The sequence below is a fragment of the Psammomys obesus genome, unplaced genomic scaffold (assembly GCF_907164565.1).
Source record: "Psammomys obesus unplaced genomic scaffold, mPsaObe1.curated_primary_1811, whole genome shotgun sequence".
Taxonomy (NCBI): domain Eukaryota; kingdom Metazoa; phylum Chordata; class Mammalia; order Rodentia; family Muridae; genus Psammomys; species Psammomys obesus.
Window position 1 is genome coordinate 4,223,646 of NW_026586463.1, and position 21,752 is coordinate 4,245,397.

The 21,752-nt window shown below is 37.6% G+C and overlaps 1 protein-coding gene across 1 annotated transcript in view; it reads left to right on the forward strand.

Moving 5' to 3' along the window:
- The window catches only part of LOC129672424 (trifunctional nucleotide phosphoesterase protein YfkN-like), a 60,708-nt gene that overhangs the window by 22,060 nt on the left and 16,896 nt on the right, over positions 1–21,752 (forward strand). Inside the window, exons 3-5 of the mRNA XM_055601875.1 lie at positions 11,498–12,078; positions 13,751–13,898; positions 15,227–15,392. Coding sequence (XP_055457850.1) covers positions 11,498–12,078; positions 13,751–13,898; positions 15,227–15,392 — 895 coding nt within the window. The remainder of the gene's footprint in view (positions 1–11,497; positions 12,079–13,750; positions 13,899–15,226; positions 15,393–21,752) is intronic.

A 21,752-nucleotide genomic window follows, 5' to 3' on the forward strand; every position in this document is an offset into this window, starting at 1 on the left:
GAGGAGGACTTTGCAGCCAGTCCTGAAAATACCTGACAAAACGAAGTCATATGAAAGGGGAGGAGGTCCTCCCCTGTCAGTGGACTTGGAAAGGGGCAGGGAGAAGATGAGGGAGGGAGGGTGGGATTGGGGAGGGAATGAGGGATACAGCTGGAATACAGAATTAACAAAATGTAACTAATGAGAATAATAAAAAAAATAAAAAATATCTACTTTATTTGGGGGTGTTTAGGCCTCTACCTCTCCTCCACCAACCCCCAAGCCCTAAGTAGGAGAGAGAGGTTAGTGAAGAGAAGGGCACAGAACCTTTTACTTCTTTTGGCTGTTTAGGGTTGAAGGGTCCTTGGGGAATATACCAAACTCCATCAACAGCCAATGTAGCCAGTAGTCTCCTCCAAGCTCCTTCACCCCAAAGCATTTCTTTCCATCTCCCTGCTCCAACTGCTACACCATCCATTTCTCTGGTCTTTGCAAACTGCTATATGCTGCACCTTCTCTTTCTTGGCTCTCAAATTTGTATCCTCAGAGCCTAGACCATGTGCCTGTTCATGCTGCATGTGGAAGGCCATCTGGCAAAGATCCCATGCCACACATGACAGTTAACAGATGTGGACAAACTGTAGCCCAACTAAAATCCCATACTTGGAGTTAAAAAAAAACATATTTGCATAGCATAACTGAGGTTACAAAGAAACCAAAACTTCCATTGCAAACGAGGCCCCAGGTAAGCAAATTTTAGCTCTTTCATTCTTAAGATGAACAGATCTTAAGGAAAAAGAGGGTGTTGTGTTAGTAAAGCATGAGGGTGTCATTTTGACAATATTTTGGACATTAGGTGCTTCAGTATTAATTAGAGGGTTTCAACAAGGGCTGAGATTTACAGGCTTCTGTTTCTTTATATACTACTGCCCCATTTGGGGGATATTACCAGGCGAGTAGTGTTTCTATTTTGGTGTTTGGATGGTAGAAGAGATTTTTCTTTTTTACATGTGCATGTGAGTTTTTCTAGATTTTATACAGGGAATCAATGAAATTATCAATCATAGCTTTTAAGAATATCCACCAGCCCTAGTGTGTCACACTGTTAATATTTTTACTTTAAAAAGTGGAGTGCCTAATATATACTTGTAAGTGAATATATTTTCTGTGTGTCTTTCTGCTTCTGGGACAGCTCGCTCGGGATGACTTTTTCCAGTTCCCACTATTTACCTGCAAATTTCATGATTTCCTTGTTTTTCACTGCTGAGTAATATTCCATTGTGTAGATGTACCACAATTTCTGTATCCATTCTTCAGTTGAGGGGCATCTGGGTTTTTTTCCAGCTTCTGGCTATTACAAATAAAGCTGCTACAAACATGGTTGAGAAAGTGTCCTTATTGTGTACTTGAGCATTTTTTGGATATATGCCTAGGAGTGGTATAGCTGCATCTTGAGGAAGCGCTATTCCTAGTTGTCTGAGAAAGTGCCAGATTGATTTCCAAAGTGGTTGTACAAGTTTGCATTCCCACCAGCAGTGGAGGAGGGTTCCTCTTTCTCCACAACCTCTCCAGCAAGTGTATAGTAGACATATAATATAGGATAAGCCTACTAAAATCTGTACGCTTACAGAAACTAATCAAGAAGGAGGACTCTGGCTAAAATGCTCAATCCGTATTCAGAAAGGCAAAGAGGATGGATATCAGAAGAATGAGAAAACAGGGAACAGGACAGGAGCCTGCCACTGAGGGCCTCTGAAAGGTACTACCCTGCAGGGTACCAAAGCAGATGCTGAGACTTATGGTCAACCTTTGGGCAGAGTGCAAGGAATCTTACGAAAGAAGTGGGAAATAGTAAGACCTGGAGAGGACAGGAGCTCCACAAGGAGAGCAACAGAACCAAAAAATCTGGGCACAGGGTTTTTTTCTGAGACTGATACTCCAACCAAGGACCACTCATGGAGATAAACTAGAACCCCTGCACAGATGTAGCCCATGGCATTTCAGTGTCCAAGTGTTCCATAGTAATGGGAACAGGGACTGTCTCTGACATGAACTGATTGGCCTGCTCTTTGATCACCTGCCCCTGAGGAGGAGCAGGCTTACCAGGCCACGGAGGAAGACAATGCAGCCACTCCTGATGAGACCTGATAGACTAGGATCAGAAGGAAGGAGAGGAAGACCTCCCCTATCAGTGGACTTGAGGAAGGTCATGTGTAGAGAAAGGGGAAGGAGGATGGGGTTGGGAGGGGAGGAGCAAGAGAGCTACGGGGGGGGGGGCGGGGATACAAAGTGAATAAAGTATAATTAATAAAAAGAAGTGGAGTGCACTGTGAATATTATCTCATGCCTTTTTACTATGGTAAAATAAACACTTAATTTGTCAGTGCCATTTATTTGTACAGTTGAGGGTCACTAAGTTCATTCACATTGGCTGTAAGTGAGATTTTATTTTTTTAACATCAGAAGTGTTCCATTTAATGGATATTGCTTTATTTAACAAATTTGTTATTATATATTTAGGTGGTTTTTATTGTTATTTTTTACAATAAAACTGGGATTGTGGAAAGGTTAACTTTGGATGTTAGTTTAGGTGGGTATAAGGGATGTTTTTTAAGGGAAGGGGTAGGATGGCGAGACCAACTGGTAAAATAACAAATCATACAGGATATCAGCACTCATGCTGTCCTGCCCATACCCTAGTGGCCTCCACTTCTTTGTGGCAGAGAACATAGAGGAATGGGAAAAGCCAGCAGTAACAATCAGTCAGTGTCCCTTTTTGCCTTGTTTCACATGCACATACCTAGAAATATTTCTGGACTCTAGAGATATCCTACATGTAAGTTCATATACATTTGGTTAGTAGCTTTAGTCCACACACGAAATTGGACTACAAGTCCTAACTCCTCCTCATTACTTTGTTAAAAAAGAGGGACACTATTGACTGTTGCAAGAGTGCCAGCAGCACCTTTTGACTGAGGAATGTGGAGATTGCCCGGGCTATGGCTTGATGTGCAATGTCCCCTCCAGGCTCACATATTTTAACACTTGGTCCCTAGCTGCTAGTACTATTTGGGAAGGCTGTAGTGCATTTTGGATGTCTTGCCATCGGCTAGCTAGAGGGTTATGGCCAGTGTTGGTTCTGGAAAGAAGTCTCTGCATCCTGACTAACCGTTTGTGCTGTCACACATGAAATCCAGGGTGCAATAACCCCTGCTATTAAACTGTAAGTTAAAATCAAACATTTGACTTGTCATCCTGTGTAGACCCAAAGTCTTCCATTTGTTGACTTCATATTTCCTTTCATGGTCCTTGTCTCTTTCAATCCTTACTGCAGGAGGGTTCTATTCTAAGAAAATGAGAAGAGTTAGCCAATGTCTCTTGGTTATATTTGACTTATCAGTTTTGATGTTACACTACATTTTTGTTTTGACATTTTTAAGTCTTTTGGCATAAATTAATGCAATTTGGGGATTACAAAAGTATTCCAGGAAATAGAAAGTAATCATACAGCCATCTATTCTAGTTTCATTCTGTTGTTGTGATAAAACATCGACCAAAAGCAACTTATGGGGGAAGGGATTTACTTTGTTTATACTTCCAGGTAACAGCCCATCACAGGGTAGGGCAGGGAGAGCCATGGCAGGAATTCAAACAGGAACATGAAGCAGAAGTTGTCGAGAAACAGGGCATGTTGGCTTTCTCACAGACTCATACTTGGCTAGCTCTCTTACACAACACAGGACCCAGGGAATGGTGCTTCCCACAGTGGGCACTTCCCTTCTATGTTAACTAACAACGGAGACAGTTCTCCACAGTCCCACCTACCAGACCTTCTGATCTCTGCAATTCCTCGGTTGAGACTTTCAGACCCTTCTTAGGTGACTCTATGTTGTGACAAGTCGATAGTTAAACCTAAGTAAGACATTATCACTTAGCTTCGCATTTTTGTAATATTTCTTTCCAGTTTCTCTCAAATACATTTTTCATGTAGTTGAGATCAGATCGTGACTATACCACTTTGTGTACTGCTTTTTCTTGATCATTCTATAAATCATTTTCCAGAGTATATGAGTTTTATTCTGGCACAAAATAGATGACACATTCATGTGAGAAATTTAGGGGCACTATAATAAAAAAAGACTTTAAAGATTCAGAGGAAAGAAGAAAATACATAAGGGAAGGATAAGATAGCTTTGACACTTAAAAAGTGAGTACTTTTGACTGAGGTATACTGTAAATTTCATATAGACACTGGAATTTTAAGAAAGTATGAAAACAAGAATGTAAAATTACTTTTCTCAATTTCTTTTTAAAATGTGATTATTGAAAATATTAAAATTACACGTGTTACGGATACTGTTAGCATTATTATTGAGCATAGTGTAATGAGGCCTGAAGAGGGAAGGGAAGAGTTCCATGGGAAGATCAGCTTACGGTAGGATGGATACATGGTTTTCAGCATAGCATATAGCCAATCTATGGTGACCTTGAAGGAAGGGAGAAATCTGAGTAATAAATGCTTTGACCTTATTCTACATTTCAACCAGTTCTCTCACTTCCTGCTTGTATCCACTATTGGTTTAGTCCAATAGGAAGCCAGCAGAAGGAGCCAGCTAGTGAAGTCCATTGCACTTGGAATATTCACAACCAGAGCAGAGTAGGGAAAGAATGAAGCTGGGAGAGATGCATGCTGGACTGCCTCATTAAAATGACATAACAAAATTACGGTATTTATAAATGTGCTCAGGTAATATAGTCATCATGGTTAGCAACCAAAACATTTCATTGTAGAGCAAATTTTTTTTTCTGTGCTTCGCCCCTTCTGCCTAGTTCCTATACTCCTCAATAATCTTCATTTTTAGGGTTCTGTCCAAGATTATGTTGTAATTCTAAACAAATACGACTGTCAATCATTGTTTCTTTCATTTCTTGTTTCTTCACCATCTCACCTACATTTTGAAGAAAATCAGTTTATTTTGTTGAAATAGAACAGTTGCATTTATACATTTAGGAACATACACACACACACACACTCTTGCACACACACACCGATTAAATAGAGATTAAATAGATTAAATAGAGACCATGAATTTGAATGAGAGCGGGGGGGGGGAGTATATGACAGGGTTTGGAGGGAAGAAAGGGAAGGGAAGGAGAAATGATGGAATTATAATCTCAAAAGATAAAAAATTATATTACAAGTTTTGAGTCTATTGTGAGACTGTCATTTCTGGACTGGGAAATTTTGCTGCTTTTAAGAATTTTCCTTTTGTTGGGCAGGAAGGACACCAGGAAAACATGGCCCTTTGAGACAACTGAACAAGATATATATGAGCTCACAGAGACTGAAGCAGGAAGTGCAGAGCCTACATGGGTCTGCACTAGGTCCTCTCAGTGTATATTATAGCTACTAGATTAACATTTTTATGGGACTCCTGAATCTGAGAATGAGTGGGTCTCTGGCTTTTGTGCCTGCTCTTGAGACTCTTTCTGTCTTCCTGTTGGGTTGCTGTGTCCAACTTCAATATGATGGTTTTGATTTATTTTATTATATTTTATTGTGTTGTGTTTGGTTGTAATCACTTGGAAGTCTCTTCTTTTTTAATGAGAGACAGCAAGGGAGTGGATCCAGAAGGGAGGGGAGGAGAAATTGGGAGGAGTAGAGGGAGGGCAAACTTATCAGGATATATTGGATGAAAGAAAAGAATCTATTTTCAATAAAAGGGGAAAATGGAGAATCTTTCTTATTTTGTCTGTGGTTTACCAGGTGCAGTTCAGGGCAAACTGATGATGGGGAATTGGGGTTGAACCTGTTTTATGGGCTGTGAGTTACCAGGAAGCTGAGTCATCCCCTGGGGAATTAAAAGCACTTATCTCAGCATGTGTCGGTGGTGTGATGTGTGTTGTCTATTCTTGTATCAGGCTGCTCCAGAATTGGCTTTGCCCTTGCCCTCCTTTTGGTCCAGCTGGGTGTTCTTCTGGCTTTTAATGGCCATGATTAGGCACAGAGGCATAACTTTCCTAGGTTCAATGGAAATGATCAAGTGTTTAGGTATGTGGACAGCTTATAAGAAATATCCTTCAAAAGAAACTTCCAGGTGCTAGAGAGATGACTTAGCTGCTAAACATACTTTCCACAAACTTGAGGACCAGAGTTTGAATCCCAACACCAATGTAGCAAGCCTGACATGCACCCTTTTCTGAACTTCATGATACAAACGTGCATACAAGCATATATAAATAAAGACCCACATAAATAAAAGTAAGTCATACAGAAAATAAGTAAAAGGAGCTTCTCATCTTTTAAGGTTATATTTATGAATTTCAGTTATGACAGTATATGAATTCATGATAATTGACTGTATCTATACTGATTTGTAGTCTTCAGCTGCATTAGAAGTTTGATGTACAAATTAAACATAAAACAAGTAAATGTGCACTCTGACTTCCTTAATTTAATGTTGTCATCATAAAAACCAATAAATACACATTTTTCACAAAATTACTATGTGTATTTTATTGACTTGTTTTAAATTGGTATAGTAATTGGTGTTATAATTACTTACAAACATGATGTTATAAATAAATATACAATGTGACATAAATATACAATGTAGAGTACAAACTTACAATAAACTGACACTTTTACTTCAGCTAGTACTTGTGACATTTAAGATGTCCTTTCAGGCATTTTGTGCTGTCGCATCACTATGGACTCGTGTTAGCATGTGGCACAGCGCATGTCCAGTTGCAACTTGACACTCTTTTTTTTTTTGACAACTTCTTATTCTATAGACTTTCCTTGCTGCAATTTGTAGTATAACCATAATTCTAGTCAATGCTCAAATAAATTTAGCTCTTTAAATATCTCACATATAAATAAGTATACGTAGCAGTCTTCCTGAAGTGTACTTATTTTACTTAGACTCCATCCGTTTGATTCACCTGCTTCTGAGATCACAGAATTTCATTCTTTTTAAAGGCTGACTAATAGTCCCCTGTGCATATATATCCTTAAAACGACAGTTTTCCACTGATGAACGTGGAGGCTGACTCTAAATCTTCGCCATCTTACTTAATACTGCAGTAACATGGAGGTACCCTTTCACATACTTATTTCAGTTTCTTTGGAGGAATTCTTCGAACTGAAATTGCGGGGTCTTACAGTCATTCTATTTTTAACTTTGTTGATGAACCTTCTTACTGTTTGCTATAATAACTACTAATTTACAGTATCTCTGACAGCACACAGAGCTCCCTTGGCCTCACATGCTTGATAGCATTTCTAATGGTTGTGAGGACACACTTCACATACTCTGTTTCTCTCCCCATTCTACAAGGACTGAAAGCCTTTGTTCATTTCATGTCTGCTGTGTGTTTAAGACCAAGAACAATGGCTGGCTGACATAGAAGAGGTGCTTTGCATCATTTAAATCTGTTAATGAAGTTTTAGTTACTTTTCTTGTGTCTGTGACCAAGCACTTGACAAGAAGCGCCATAAGGGATGGAGGATTAACTTTGGCTTGTGGGTTTGAAAGGACATAGTCCATTATGGTGATATGGTGATGGCAGCTCCATGGCAATAAGAGTGTGTAATGGTTTGTTTGCCTCCAGATGGATCAAGAAGAAGAGAAAGGGGGCCTTCAACACTTTGCACTTTACTCATTCAGGCACCCAGAACATGATATGATACACTCATATTTAAGGTGTGTCTTCCCTCTTACCCTTAGTTACTTATTTCTAGAAACAGCCTTACAGACATGCCCTGAGCCATGTCTAACTATTTCCTAAATGATTCCAAATCCAGTCAGGGTGACAACAAAGGTCATTAAAGTAACAGTTTGCATGGTATTATTTTTATCAATACAAGATTTTGTCTTATAAAACATAGTCTTTGTGTGCAGGTGTATTCATGCCTCCAACAGGCCTTAACAATGGGGTAGCTTCTGTCATGTATAGGTTGCCAGGGTCTCTCAGTCAAGCCCAGGGGTCAGTCAGCATTGGCTAGTCTTCCCAGATTCATTTTTTCATAAATATGGATATGGAGTTAAAACATCTTTGAGTAGCATTTGGAGGAGATAATATTTCTCCACTGGGTTGTCTTTACTCCTTGGTTAAAGATCAGTCTATGCAGTTATGTGAATCTTTCTGAGAGATTTCTATCCCGATGCTGATGTCTGTTACTTCATTACCGCCCACTCTGTCCTGAACACTTGTCTGTTAAGCAACAGTACACTCTGATTTTTTTTTCCATCAACACTGTGGTGTGTGTTCTGGCTTCCATGTAAATGTTAGAATCATTTTGCTGATACCCATGAAATCACTTTCTTTAAATCAAGTTCTTGTTTAGGAGGGTATTAGATCTGTATGTCAATTGGGAAAAATAACATTGAAACTGTTAAGTTTTTTTTGTCCATTAGCATGTGATATCTTTCCATTTATTCAGTTCCTTGATTTCTTTTTAATTTTTTATTTTTATCAATTAGTTTTCTTTCATAAGACTCTTGTTCTTTTCCTCTCTCTTTTTCTGTGTGTGCATATGCACATCCATCTGCACACGTCTTCTCTCCATTCTTTGGCCTGCCTTTTCTTTCTTTTGACAGTATCTTTTAGTAGCAGAAATGTTCAGTTTTAGTGGAAGGAAGCTTGTGACCATACACACGTATATCTATGTCTTTTGTTAGATTTATTCCTAGGTATTTTATTTGGAGAGATACCAGTATAAATAGCATATTGTTTTAAATGTCAATGATTTCTGTACATTTTCTATAATATATAACTTTGTTACAAGAGCTTATATTAACATAACATAACTTCCGAAGACTTGTGAGCATCAAAAGTGTATTGTAGAGAAATATAACTGGTTATTTAGCTAATACTGTTTGAGCATTTCATATTCAAAATGTTTGGAACCAGAAGTGATTTGGAACTCAGAGTTCTTTTGATTTTACAGTATTTACATTTCAATAATGAGCTATCTAGACCTGGAATGCAAATCCAAATAGAAATCATTTACATTTCATTTTTACTTGAAGGCAATTTTATGCAATGTTTTACTTCTCTTTATTTTAAAAGTGACCTAGTACATGAAGTCAGGTATAGAATCACTTACCTTCTTGTGGTGTCATGTTGGTGCTCAAAAAATTTCAGATTTGAGAACATTTGGGAGTTTTAGATTAAAAAATCTGAACATGATTATTGCCTATAAAAATTTTAGCAAAGAAGTTCTCCAGAAATGTGGGAAGGAGGAGCTCTGCCAGGGTTTTTAATGATCAAAAAATTCAACTAATTATAAAACTCTCTAAAAGTATAAAGGGCAAATAAAATTCACTTTTGCCTATGATCTTTTAAAGGACAGGTAAGTTGCCATCATCTATCAACATATTTTTTTAGAAGAAAAGAGCCAGCTTACACCTGAATTTTATATTGACCATTTGGTTTCAATTATCGTATTGTTAATTTTAAAATACTACATTTTACTGTATTTTAAAATTTTCCTGCTTTATGTAAATCTGGTGCTTTTAAATATGCAATGATGAAATATGAGGTCGTAGATAATTTTTATCTTATTTGGATTTTCACTTAGAGAGAGCCTGCTTGCCACAGGGATAATTTCAGTAGTAGCTCCTGGAGTTCCTACTTAGATAAGCCCTGATGTTGATGTGTCTTTCTGCTTGCTGGGAAAGCACTGTACTGCTGTGGTACAGCCCCAGCTTGTTTTTAGCTTTCTAGGATAAGGCACTATTAAACCACCCACGCCAGCCATGAGCTTACTTTATAACAGTTAAGCTTTGAACTGGTGAGCCTCCTGACTTGGCCTTTTTTTTTTCTCTTTATTAATTACACTTTATTCACTTTGTATCCCCCCTGTGGTTCTCTCCCTCCTCCCGTCCCAATCCCTCCCTTCCTCCATCCTCTGCATGCATGCCTCTCCCCAAGTCCACTGATAGGGGAGGACTTCTTTTCCTTCCTTCTGATCCTAGTCAATTAGGTCTCATCAGGAGTGGCTGCATTGTCTTCTTCTGTGGCCTGGTAATGCTGCTTCCCCCTCAGGGGAAGGTAATTAAAGAGCAGGCCAATCAGTTCATGTAAGAGACAGTCCCTGTTCCTATTACAATGGAACCCACTTGGATACTGAACTGCCATGGGCTACATCTGTGCAGGGGTCTGTGCAGGTTATCTCCATGCATAGTCCTTGGTTGGAATAGCAGTCTCAGGAAAGACCCCTGTGCTCAGATTTTTTTTGGTTCTGTTGCTGTCCTTGTGGAGTTCCTGTTCTCTCCAGATCTTACTGTTTCCCACTTCTTTCCTAAGATTCCCTGCACTCTGCCCAAAGGTTGTCCATAAGTCTCAGCATCTACATTGATAGTCTGCAGGGCAGAGCTTTTCAGAGTGGAGGAATGGATGCACAAATTGTGGTATATCTACACAATGGAATATTACTCAGCAATAAAAAACAAGGAAATCATGAAATTTGCAGGTAAATGGTGGGATCTGGAAAAGATCATCCTGAGTGAGCTATCCCAGAAGCAGAAAGATGCACACGGTATATACTCACTCATATAGACATATGATATAGGATAAACCTACTAAAATCTGTACATCTAAAGAAACTAATCAAGAGGGAGGACTCTTGCTAAAATGCTCAATTCCTATCCAGAAAGGCAAAGAGGCTGGACATCAGAAGAAGGAGAAAAGAGGGAACAAGTCAAGAGCCTGCCTTGGCCTTTCAAATAGCTGGGACAGCAGGCCTGTACCACCAATGCTGGCATTTACTTTCATAATTACTACTTATTTACACTTGTGACAAATAGTATTTTAAAAAATACAGTAGAGATAAACCAGGACTTTCCTTCTTTAATGGTATGATTGGATTTTATGAAAATTTCAGTTAGGAATAAAAATGTGTATTTTTATTAACTATGTCTGCATGCTTACATGAACTAAAAATATTTTTTAAATTAGTGTGTTATTGAGCAATCATTAATCACGTCATTACATTTTTCCTGTATTGCAAGGCTTCTCTTCCAAACTTCTTAAGATTTCCTTTGGAAATACAATACTTACTGGATTGCAAAGATACATAGCTGAAGGCCTCTAAAAATCACAGTGTTTGTAAATGAAAGTTGGGCTAATTAAACATATATTGTTGAAAAGATGCTTGCTTTTAAAACACAGTCTTGGTAGCTGGAGAGATGGCTCAGAGGTTAAGAGCACTGGCTGCTCTTCTAGAGATCCTGAGTTCAATTCCCAGCAACCACATGGTGGCTCAAGCCATCTATAATGAGAGCAGGTGCCCTCTTATGGTGTGCAAATATACATACAGACAACATTGTATACATAATAAATAAAATAAATCTTTAAAAAATTAGAATTCTAAAAAAATAAAATAAAATGAATAAAACACAGTCTTGCACTTATTGGAAGCTACCACATGCAGAACTGCAATATGTTGGGGACTGGAAAAACATTCTTGTGATTTAAACTTTAAATTTTATGTATTTTTTTTTAATTTTAGGAAACCATGAGTTCGATTTTGGCGTTGATCTTTTGGAAGAATATAAGAAACAAATGCACTTTACATGGTTTCTCAGTAATGTCTATGACAGATTTACTTCTGAACCTCTCGGACATGGTGCGATAAAAAAGATAGTTAGTTGGAACAATCTGAAAATTGGCTTAATGGGACTAGTTGAAGAAGATTGGCTGGATACTCTGGCTACAGTGAATAAGTCCAATATAAGCTATAAAGATTATGTCGACGTTGCTAATGAACTGGCAGTGGCGCTGCGGGAAGAAGGGGCCGAGCTGGTGGTCGCACTGACACACATGAAGTGGAGCAACGACACGAGGCTTGCCCAGAGGGCAGAAGGGCTCGATTTGATTCTGGGAGGCCATGACCATGAATGCGGGGTCAGGAAAGTGAATGAGACTTGGATTGTCAAAAGTGGATCTGATTTCAAAAATCTGACAAAAATAAATATACGGCTGTTTGATGCCTCTTTCCAGTATGTATTTGAGAGAGTGGACATCTTGAGCTACTGGGAAGAAGATTCATATATCAAAGCAATAGTAAGAGATTTTACTCAGAACATACAGGTGGGTGAGTATTGCTTGTGTTGCCCAGTACATGTGGGTTGATCACGTGGACACTTTAGACAGTATTATAGAATGCATCGTAGCCCGTGACTGATGAATGAGCAAGAGCAAATTAGCACCTTCAGTCACAAGGAATTTGTATTTTTTTTTATCTTTTTAAATGATTTTGAATGTTTTAAAAATCTTTTTAAATTTAAACACCCCATTCATATTTTATTTGACTTGTAATTAATAAGAATTGAATAAATTAGATTTATTTCTAATCATCTCTATATTAAAAGCTTGTTATAAGAGAGCTTATTAATTTTATTTTCATAACATATCTTCATGAGACTTTTGAGCACCAAAAGTGTTATTGTAGGCAAACATCATTGGTTTTTAGCTACTACATATTAAGCATTTCAGATACAAAATATTTGGGACCAGAAGTGATTTGGATATCAGCTTTTTTTTTTTTAATTTCATAGTATTTACGTTTTAATAATGAGCTATGGAAATGGAAATAAATAATAAAAGGAATTTTGACACGCTGTAACATTTCTGTTTAACTTATAACAAAATATTTTTCTGTACTAAAATTCTGTAAGAATTTATGTCTTTGAACTCAACGGCGAGCTCTTTGCTCCCCCCCCCCCCCCCCAGGGAAGGAGCAGCCTTGCTAGGCCACAGAAGAAGACATTGCAGCCAAGCCTGAAGATACCTGAAAAGCTAGGGTCAGATGGAAGGGGAGGAGGTCCTCCCCTGTTAGTGGACTTGGAAAGGGGCAGGTAGAAGATGAGGGAGGGAGGGTGGGATTGGGAGAGAAGGAGGGAGGGGGTTACGGCTGGGATACAAAGTAAATAACCTGTGATTAATGTAAAAAATAAATAAATTAAAAAAAGAATTTATATCTTTAATATAGAGATGGATGTGTCTGTTAAGCACTAGCTTAACATAAAAGCACAGGTGGATTTTATATCAGTTTGTAATGAAAATATGCTTTTCCTCCTGTCTCTTCTACTCAGCTATTTCGGTGATTTGTCATCAGGTCACTTAAACTCTTACTTGTTATTTGAAGCCTCAAGGATTGTGTTTTTACAAGGGTCCCAAGCATGTTGGGCATGGAACTGCTTAGAGGTGTGTGCGTGTGTGTGTGTGTGTGTGTGTGTGTGTGTGTGTGTGTGTGTGTGCGAGAGAGAGAGAGAGAGAGAGAGAGACAGAGAGAGAGAGAGAGACAGAGAGAGAGTTTTGTGAGAGATTTGTGAAGCATAAGCCATGTTTATTGGTACCTATGCACTTATTATTTAATAGAACCTTTAGCAACTGAGTTAATTCTGTAAGAACAGGGGCTTCTGTTCTGTTTCATCTGGAATTAATTGTTCCTTGTATCAGCTTGATGCCATGAATATTGCATATTTTAATAACAATTTCCAGCTCTAAAAGGCTAGGATAGATCCTTCAAAACTGTATGATAAAATGGCTTATTACATAGCTCTAAAAGTGAATGTCTCTTGGGTATTTAATATTTTGGTATTTCTTTGGGACTGTGATACAAAAGAGAAGAGTTCCAGTAAATTCTTTTGATTTTTAATTTGAAGGAAAAAAATCAAATGGTCATGTGGAGAAAATTAATTTAAAAAATCAATAAAATCCAAGAAATGTTGATTTTAGAAAGCTATTTTTCTTCTTTTAGTATATGCTAGCAGAAGTTCTCTGCCCAATCGATACGGAATTAGATGGCCGTGAAAGCACTGTAAGAAGATGTGAGAGCAATCTTGGAAACCTGGTGACAAATGCAATGTTAGAGGCCACTCGTGCTGATGTGGCACTGCTCAATTCAGGTGATTTCACTGTTAAAGGGCACACAAAGGGACAAAAATAAGGTTTCCAGAACTTGTAGTAATAATAGACATTTTTAAGATTTGTGAAGTCCTACTTAGAAACTTTTTTACATTCATGAGTTCAGCTACCCATTTCTGGTCATGACTGGTACTTAGAATCAGATTCTGGAGTTCAGTTATTTGAAATGTAGAAGCCATCAGATATGTCGATGTCTGCCTTGCTAATGAGATTTCTATGAAGATATCGCCTGCCACTCATCTGTCTTGAACATGTTGTACTGTTATGCTTTGACTATATGAAAAGCAATACATTTAAGTATTTCACTTGAAATTCTTGGTCTTTGATTAGTCTCTCCTTCCTGCTTCTGAGGCTTGATAAGCTGGGGGAGGAGAACTTCCCCTTTCAGTGGACTAGGGGAAAGGAGTAAGAAAGAGAAGAGGGAGGGTCAGACTGGGAGGAGATGAGGGAGAGGGCTATAAAATGAATAAATTAAAAAAAAAAAGAGTTTTCTGTCAGACAGGGAACATATTTTCCTTCTTTTGATCACTGTGGGCACTCTCAGGTCTCAGGTCTGCTCTTAGCCAATTAATTTTGTCTGAAGTTGGTAGACATACAGTTTTAAGATTTTATGCATCTATAGAAAATTAAAAACAATCTTCTAAAAATGACAACGCTGTAACAGAACTTTAGGTATCGTCACAGAGACCAGGGTCCTGATTCTCCCCTGTTGAGGTGTAGCGTGGGCGTGTAGCTCAGAGGAGGTTGTATGGCCTGGTGTGTGCCAGGCCTTGGGTTTGGTGTCTAGTTTCAGGGCCCCCTTCTGCTTCAGAGTTTATAGAGTAACACGACTTAACAGCCCGATGGGAAAAAACCCCAACATTTTATTTAATTCTCTTTTCAAGCAAGATACAAATGGTCTTAACGTCACATAAAAGTGGTTTAGAATTGCTCATGAAAACGTTTCCCAAGAGTGAAAATTTCTGTTCATGCTGCCTGTGAAGATGGCCTGGTTCTACAGACATAGGGAGAGAGCAGTGACTTTCCAGTTATAATATCACATTACTTAAGAACATAAGTAATGTTAAGTAATTAAGAATCATAACTCATTACTTAAGAACACAGGGTTTAACATGAAGTTAAATTCTCTAAAATGAATGCTATGTGTAAATTTAAGGTGGAAGTATATGTGAGGAAGACATTAGAAACCTGACTAGGGCCTTTTGTCCTAGGGATGTAAGATTCTGAGTTTAAATGTAACATTGAGTCATCAAAGTACTGCTGTATGGAGAAAACTGAAATACATTTTCCTTCTTTTGAATCACTGCAGGTACTCTCAGGTCCAACAGAATACACCCACCAGGAAACTTCACTCTGCATGATCTTTTGGCTCTACTCCCCATAGTGGACCCAGTTTTAGTCGTCAAAGTAACGGGTGCACAGCTGCTCGAGGCACTTGAAAATGGGGTTTACAAGTACCCTGCTCTGGATGGGAGGTATGTTCATGTATTTCTACTGAATGGTGCACTTAATTTTAAGATGGGACTGAAAAAAGACAAATTTAAAAGTGGTTCAACACTTTAAAATTTAAATTGAAAAAAACCTTAAAATGTCAAAGTAATAATATATAAATATAGTTTAGAAAATCTCTAATTCTGATTTTTACTAAGTAATTTTGAGAGTGGCAATATATTGGTATGTAAAAAATAAGCTGTTATTAAAATCAATATTAGTTTTAGTTATACGCAGGTATATTTATGTAGGTACTGGATTTCAGTATTTAAGTACCTAAGCCAAGTTTTTTACTTTTTAAAAATTATTTGAAAAATAAAGTACTATTCTTCTGTCTACTTTTTATGTTTTTATTCAGAGAAACACTTTATGCTTTCATAATTTACTGTATTAAATTTGGTTAAAATATGCATAGGAGTCCTGAAACCAGGACTTATTCTTTACATTTTTTTTAAAATTTTTTTTATTTTATTAATTACACTTTATTCATTTTGTATCCCCCCATAAGCCCTTCCCTCTTCCCCTCCCGATCCCACCCTCCCTCCCCTGAGTCCTGAAACCAGGACTACTATGCATATTTTAACCAAATTTAATACAGTAAATTATGAAAGCATAAAGTGTAAGAAGTGGGAAATAGTAAGAGCTGGAGGGGACGGGAACTCCACAAGCAGAGCAACAGAACAAGATAATTTGAACACAGGGAACTTCCCAGAGACTCATACTCCAACCAAGGACTATTCGTGGAGATGACCTGGAACCCCTGCACAGATGTAGCCCATGGCAGTTCAGTGTCCAAGTGGGTTACATAGTAATGGGAAGAGGGACTGCCTCTGACATAATCTGATTGGCCTGCTCTTTGATCACCTCCCCCTGAGGGGGGAGCAGCCTTACCAGGCCACGGTAGAGGACAATGCAGCCACTTTTGATGAGAACTGATAGACTAAGATCAGAAAGGAGAGGAGAACCTCCCCTATCAGTGGACTTGGGGAGTGGCATGCATACAGAAAGGGGAGGGAGGGTGGGATCGGGAGGGGAGGAGGGAGGGGCTTATGGGGGGATACAAAATGAATAAAGTGTAATTAATAAAATAAAAAAATTAAAAACAATGTAAAGAATAAGAAAAATAAAAAAAGAGTGTCTTTGTCAAAAAACATGCATAGGAGAATTATTAACATACTGTATGGTTCACCCACTTAATCTATACAGTTGAGTGTTTCCTAGTTCCTCAGAGGCGTACAGCTATTGTTAGAATCAATGCAAGAACATTTTTATCACTCTGAAAAGAAACTGTGCCAGTCACTTCCCATTTCCTCCCAAACCTCAGCTCTAGGCAAGCATAATCTACTTTTAGTCTCTGTAGGTTTACCGGTATAGGAGTCAGTCCCATAATGTGGGCCATTTACTAGCTTCTTTCACTTAGCATGTTTTCAAGGTTCATGCATGTTGTGTGCATCAATACTTATTTGTTTTTATTGCCAAGTAACACCATTTATGGATGGAGCACATTTATCCATCTTTCAGCTGATGGTCACTTTGAATGTTTCCACCTTTCTACCTTTGTCAACAATGCTGCTGTGAAAACAGACGTGTAAGTGTTTGGTTGGGTTCTTAGGTGTAGTACATATAAGTTTTGAAGTGCTGAGTCATGGAAACTGACAGGCTGCTTCAATGTTCTCCTTGCAGTGTCAGCTAGAGGCTTCCGTTTCTCCACTTCCTTGCCAACACTTGTTACCTTCCCTGCTAGCTGTCCTAGTTAATGCGAAACAGTGCCTTGTGATGCTCTCTGATGGGGGCTGATGCTGAGCATCTCTTCATCTGCTTATTGGCCATTTGTATATCTCCTTTTGAGATGGGTCTATGTCTTTACCCTTTTGGAAAAGTTGTTCTCTTAAAAAAAATCTTACTGAGTTACATGTTCTTACATACGGAGCCTCAAAAATCTTATTTTATTTGTAGAGTGGAATGGAGTTTGCCAGAGCTGGAGTGCAGAAATATTGCTCCAAGGATATAAAATTACAGCTGATAGGAGAAATAGTTCCAGAGCTTTATTATCCAGCAGGATGATTACAGTTAATAGGATATATTATATTCTTAAAAAATGATGGAGTGCTCACTACACGGTGACTTTGTGAGGTAATCTTAAAGTACACCGACTCTAAAACATCATCTAGTATATGATAAATATTACAGCTTTATTTATTGATGCAAAAATAGTATTTCAAGTTAATAATAGTAGTAAGATAATTATTATTAGAAAACAGTTGTATACAACTTTTTACTCACCTTCATCTTAACAATACCCTTCTTCCAGTGTTCTCTTTCTCAGTTCAAGGCAATTGAATCTACTCCGAAATTTGTCTTCAACTCCATCATGATTCTTACAATTGACATGTATCTTAAGAGTTTCTATTGGCACAATAAAACACTGTGACCAAACACAACTTGGATAAAAAGGAGTTCATACATACAGCCTTTCATTACCGAGGGACAAATTAGGGCAGGGCCTCTCAGCAGGAACCTGGAGGCCAGCGGTGGTGGAGGAGTACTCCTTCCTGACTTGCTCCTCTGGCTTGCCTAGCCTGCCTTCCTGTCGCACCTGGCCCACCAGCCCAGGACTGTTACTGCCCACAGTAAGCTGAGCCCTCCAACACCAGGCATCAATTAAGAAAATGTCCTATGGGCTTTCCCACAGACCAGTATCACATGCCAATCTCAACTGAGGGTCCCCCTAACCAGATGACTTTAGTTTGTGTTAAGTTAACAAAGAAACAAAGAAACAAACAAACAAACAAACAAAAACTAACCAGGACAGTATGAGAAAGCTCTGGGTGTGTGCAAATTCAATGAAGAGACAATGATTTTTAGCCAGTTTATAAGTGGAATTGGAGATAGAAAAATGATTTTCAGAGAAATAAATTGATGGATATATGGAGAGGTTAGTATTGTGCCCAGGACATGAAATCAATGTTAGCGGATAGGCATATAAAATAAGCAGTACTAGTCAGGCTCTGCTGAGCCTGAATACAGAATTCGGAGAGTGGTTTGACTGAATCTGTATTTTTCTCAATGTAATTGAAAATACCTTTGCACCTATTTTAATCAAATTTCTGACAATACCTCTGTATACAAACCAATCAACATCCATCTGAAACTTGGTTAGCTACGTTAGAAGCATCTCTTGTATCTTATCTCCAGCAGACCATCCACAGGACAGTATTATCTACACATCACTGCATCAGTTAGTTTTCTAAAAACACAAGGAGTTCATGCAACACTTCTGCTTAAAATTACATAACCGTTCTCTTTAGCCCACAGCAAATGATCTCAAGTACTTTGGAGGCATATTCTCAAATTGGCTCAATGTTGCCTTTTCAAACTCAAGCCACCTGTTCTATGTGAACTGTAGTTCTGAAATCTCAGTAAGAAACCCTTCGTTTAACCCTGGGTGCACAGGCTTCTCATGCCTCTGTCTCCACAGTCTCTGGCTTCTGCCTAGAATTCAGCTCCTCTGTCACCTCCGATTAGTCACCCCTTTCTGTTGTTCTTGTGGTAGAACCTAAATGACAGATTTGAGACTGTTCTTTTCTGATATAAATGTTCAGTGCAGCCTTACCAGGCCACAGAGGAAGACAATGCAGCCAGTCTTGATGTGACCTGATAGGCTCAGATCAGGGGGAAGGGGAGGAGGACCTCCCCTGTCACTGGACTGGGGGAAGGGCATCGGATGAGGGAGGGTGGGGTTGGGAGGGGATGAAGGAGTGGACTACATTTGGGATACAAAGTGAATAAAATGTAATTAATAAAAAATAAATAAATTCTCTAAGGGCATTTTAGTAGCATCATACAAATTTTTGTTGTATTCTTACCCTTGTTTAGCTCAGAACACTTAAATTTCCTTTAATATTTTCTTTATTATCCATGAATTATTTAAAAGCACATATTTCAATTTCCAAGATTTTCTTGTTACTTTTGCCATTGGCTTCTAGTTTATACTCAGAAATCACAGTTTGTAGGATTCCCATAGAATATTTGTTTTATGGTCTTGGGTATGTATGTATGTATGTATGTACGTATGTATAGACTGCCTTATTTAAATTTTCATGTATACTCCAATATATGCTTTTTAAAATTAATGGTGAATTTGTTTCTGATCTCCTAAGTCCTTGCAACTTTTCTAGTAACTGTTATAGTGGGGAATGTTGAATTCTTCATTTCATTGTGCTTTTGTTTTCTCTTTCAGTTTGGTTAAGTTTTGGTTCAGTTTGATTAACATTTGAAGTTTTATTGTGATATATATATATATATATATATATATATATTTATTTATTCAGTGTTGTGATATAGTGACTAAGTTGGCCATTTTATTATATAAGGTGAAGGGGTCAAAGAACTATTGTATTAGTTTTTTTCAATTCATTGTCTCTTTATTATTGTAAATAAAATTTGTTTCCTTTTAATCAAGCTAATTCATTTAGGTATTCTCCATGACTTAATTTTTAAGATGTTAGATTTGTGTATCAAAGGCAGTTTGGCTTATGAAGCCTAAAATGCTTATCTGCCTATTTTAAGAAAAAAAAAATAGTATTCCCTTTTCATCCTTTGTCTCGTTATCTCTCTGCTCTGCACTCTGTAGCACCCTGTGGGCTAATATACCCAGTATAGGTTTCTTTAGATTTATCTTTGCATTGTTTATTCTTGTCCATTCACTTATTTTTAAACTACACACACCATTTTTAAAAATTAGATAATTATAAGATAGCATACAATTTGTGGCTTATATTTTCTCTCTCTTTCTCTCTCTCTCTCTCTCTCTCTCTCTCTTTTTACTTGTGAGTTGAAAACTCTAAACTCTACTAAATTATTTTTGGTTTTGCATGTTTAAATTTTTAGTATTTATTTTGTATTTGCTCTGTGTTTTCACTCCATAAGTTTTTCTGTCCCTTTCTTTATTAATTGAGAAATATTTAGTGCCACATTTTAATGTATACATTTTGAAAAAATATGTAATTTTAGTAGATATGCATTAAAATGTATACACACATATGTGTGTATATATGTATTTAAGTGGGTCATTTAACTCACCACATCTAAAAAACACTTAATTTTATATGTCTGTGTGTGCACTAAATGCACCAGTGCCCACAGCGGACAGAAGAGGGAGAAGGAGCCCCTGGAAGTAGCACTGCAGACAGTTTCTGGCAGCTCTGTGGGTGCTGGGAATTGAACCCAGGGTCTCTGAAGAACAGCCAGTGCTCTTAACCAAAGAAACATTTGTCACTGTGAGTGGAATGTATTTAGTGTTCATACTTTTTCTATCCTCTTTACGGTATAGCTGTTTTATATATCACACCTACCTACATCATAAATCTAACAGTATTTTAAGCTTTGGTTTCAAACATTAAACATTAAAGAATTCGAGAGAATGGTTTATTTTTTCCAGGTTTTTTCCATTTCTTTGTTTTCTCTTCATTTCTGAGTTTCCTAGTTTTTGGTATCATTTCCCTTTGGTCTGAAGAAATTCTATCAAAACTCTTTGAAAACACATCTGCCAGCAAAGAATTGCCTAACTTTTCTTTTATCCAAGAATGCCCATATTCCTGGAGGACATTTTGGCTGGATATGGGGTTTATGGGATAGTCCTTTTCTTTAAGCTTTCTGGATAATTTTTCTACCAGTTTTTTAACTCCCAAGAGTTGTGGTAAGAATTTTCAGTCTTTTATATTATTTTTCCTTTATTTGCAAAGGATTGTTTTTCTACGGTTGTCTCTTGTGTTTTAGTTTCAGTGTTGTATTTCTGATGTGTCTGGCTATGTGTTTCTTAGGGTTTTTGCTTTTGCTTAGATTTTGTTTATGTCTTCAACTGAATTTGTGAGATTTTCCTGCACAGTTTCTTTAATTTAATTTTATTTTATTTAAGTTCTGAGATCTAGATGACATAGTTAGATCTTGTGTACTAGTCTTACAGATATCAGAAGCTTAGTTTATTATCATTTTAAATATTTTCTCTCTGGTATAAGAATTAAAATTTTTTATTAACATATTTTTTTTCTAGTTCATGGCCTTTCTTTCTAACATGCAGTCTACACTTTGCTTTAATGCTCTCCAGTGGATTTTAATTTTCTTTTCAAGTCAAAATTTAATCGGATTCATTCCGTTTGGTTTGTGCGTGTGTATGTGTGTGTGTCTATGTGTGTCTGTGTGTGTTTTGAACATGTGCATGCACGCAGAAGCTAGAGGTCAATGCTGAAAGTCTTCTGTGGTCATTCTCCATTTCATTTTATCTGTCTGTCTATCTATCTATCTATCTATCTATCTATCTATCTATCTATCTATCTATCTATCTA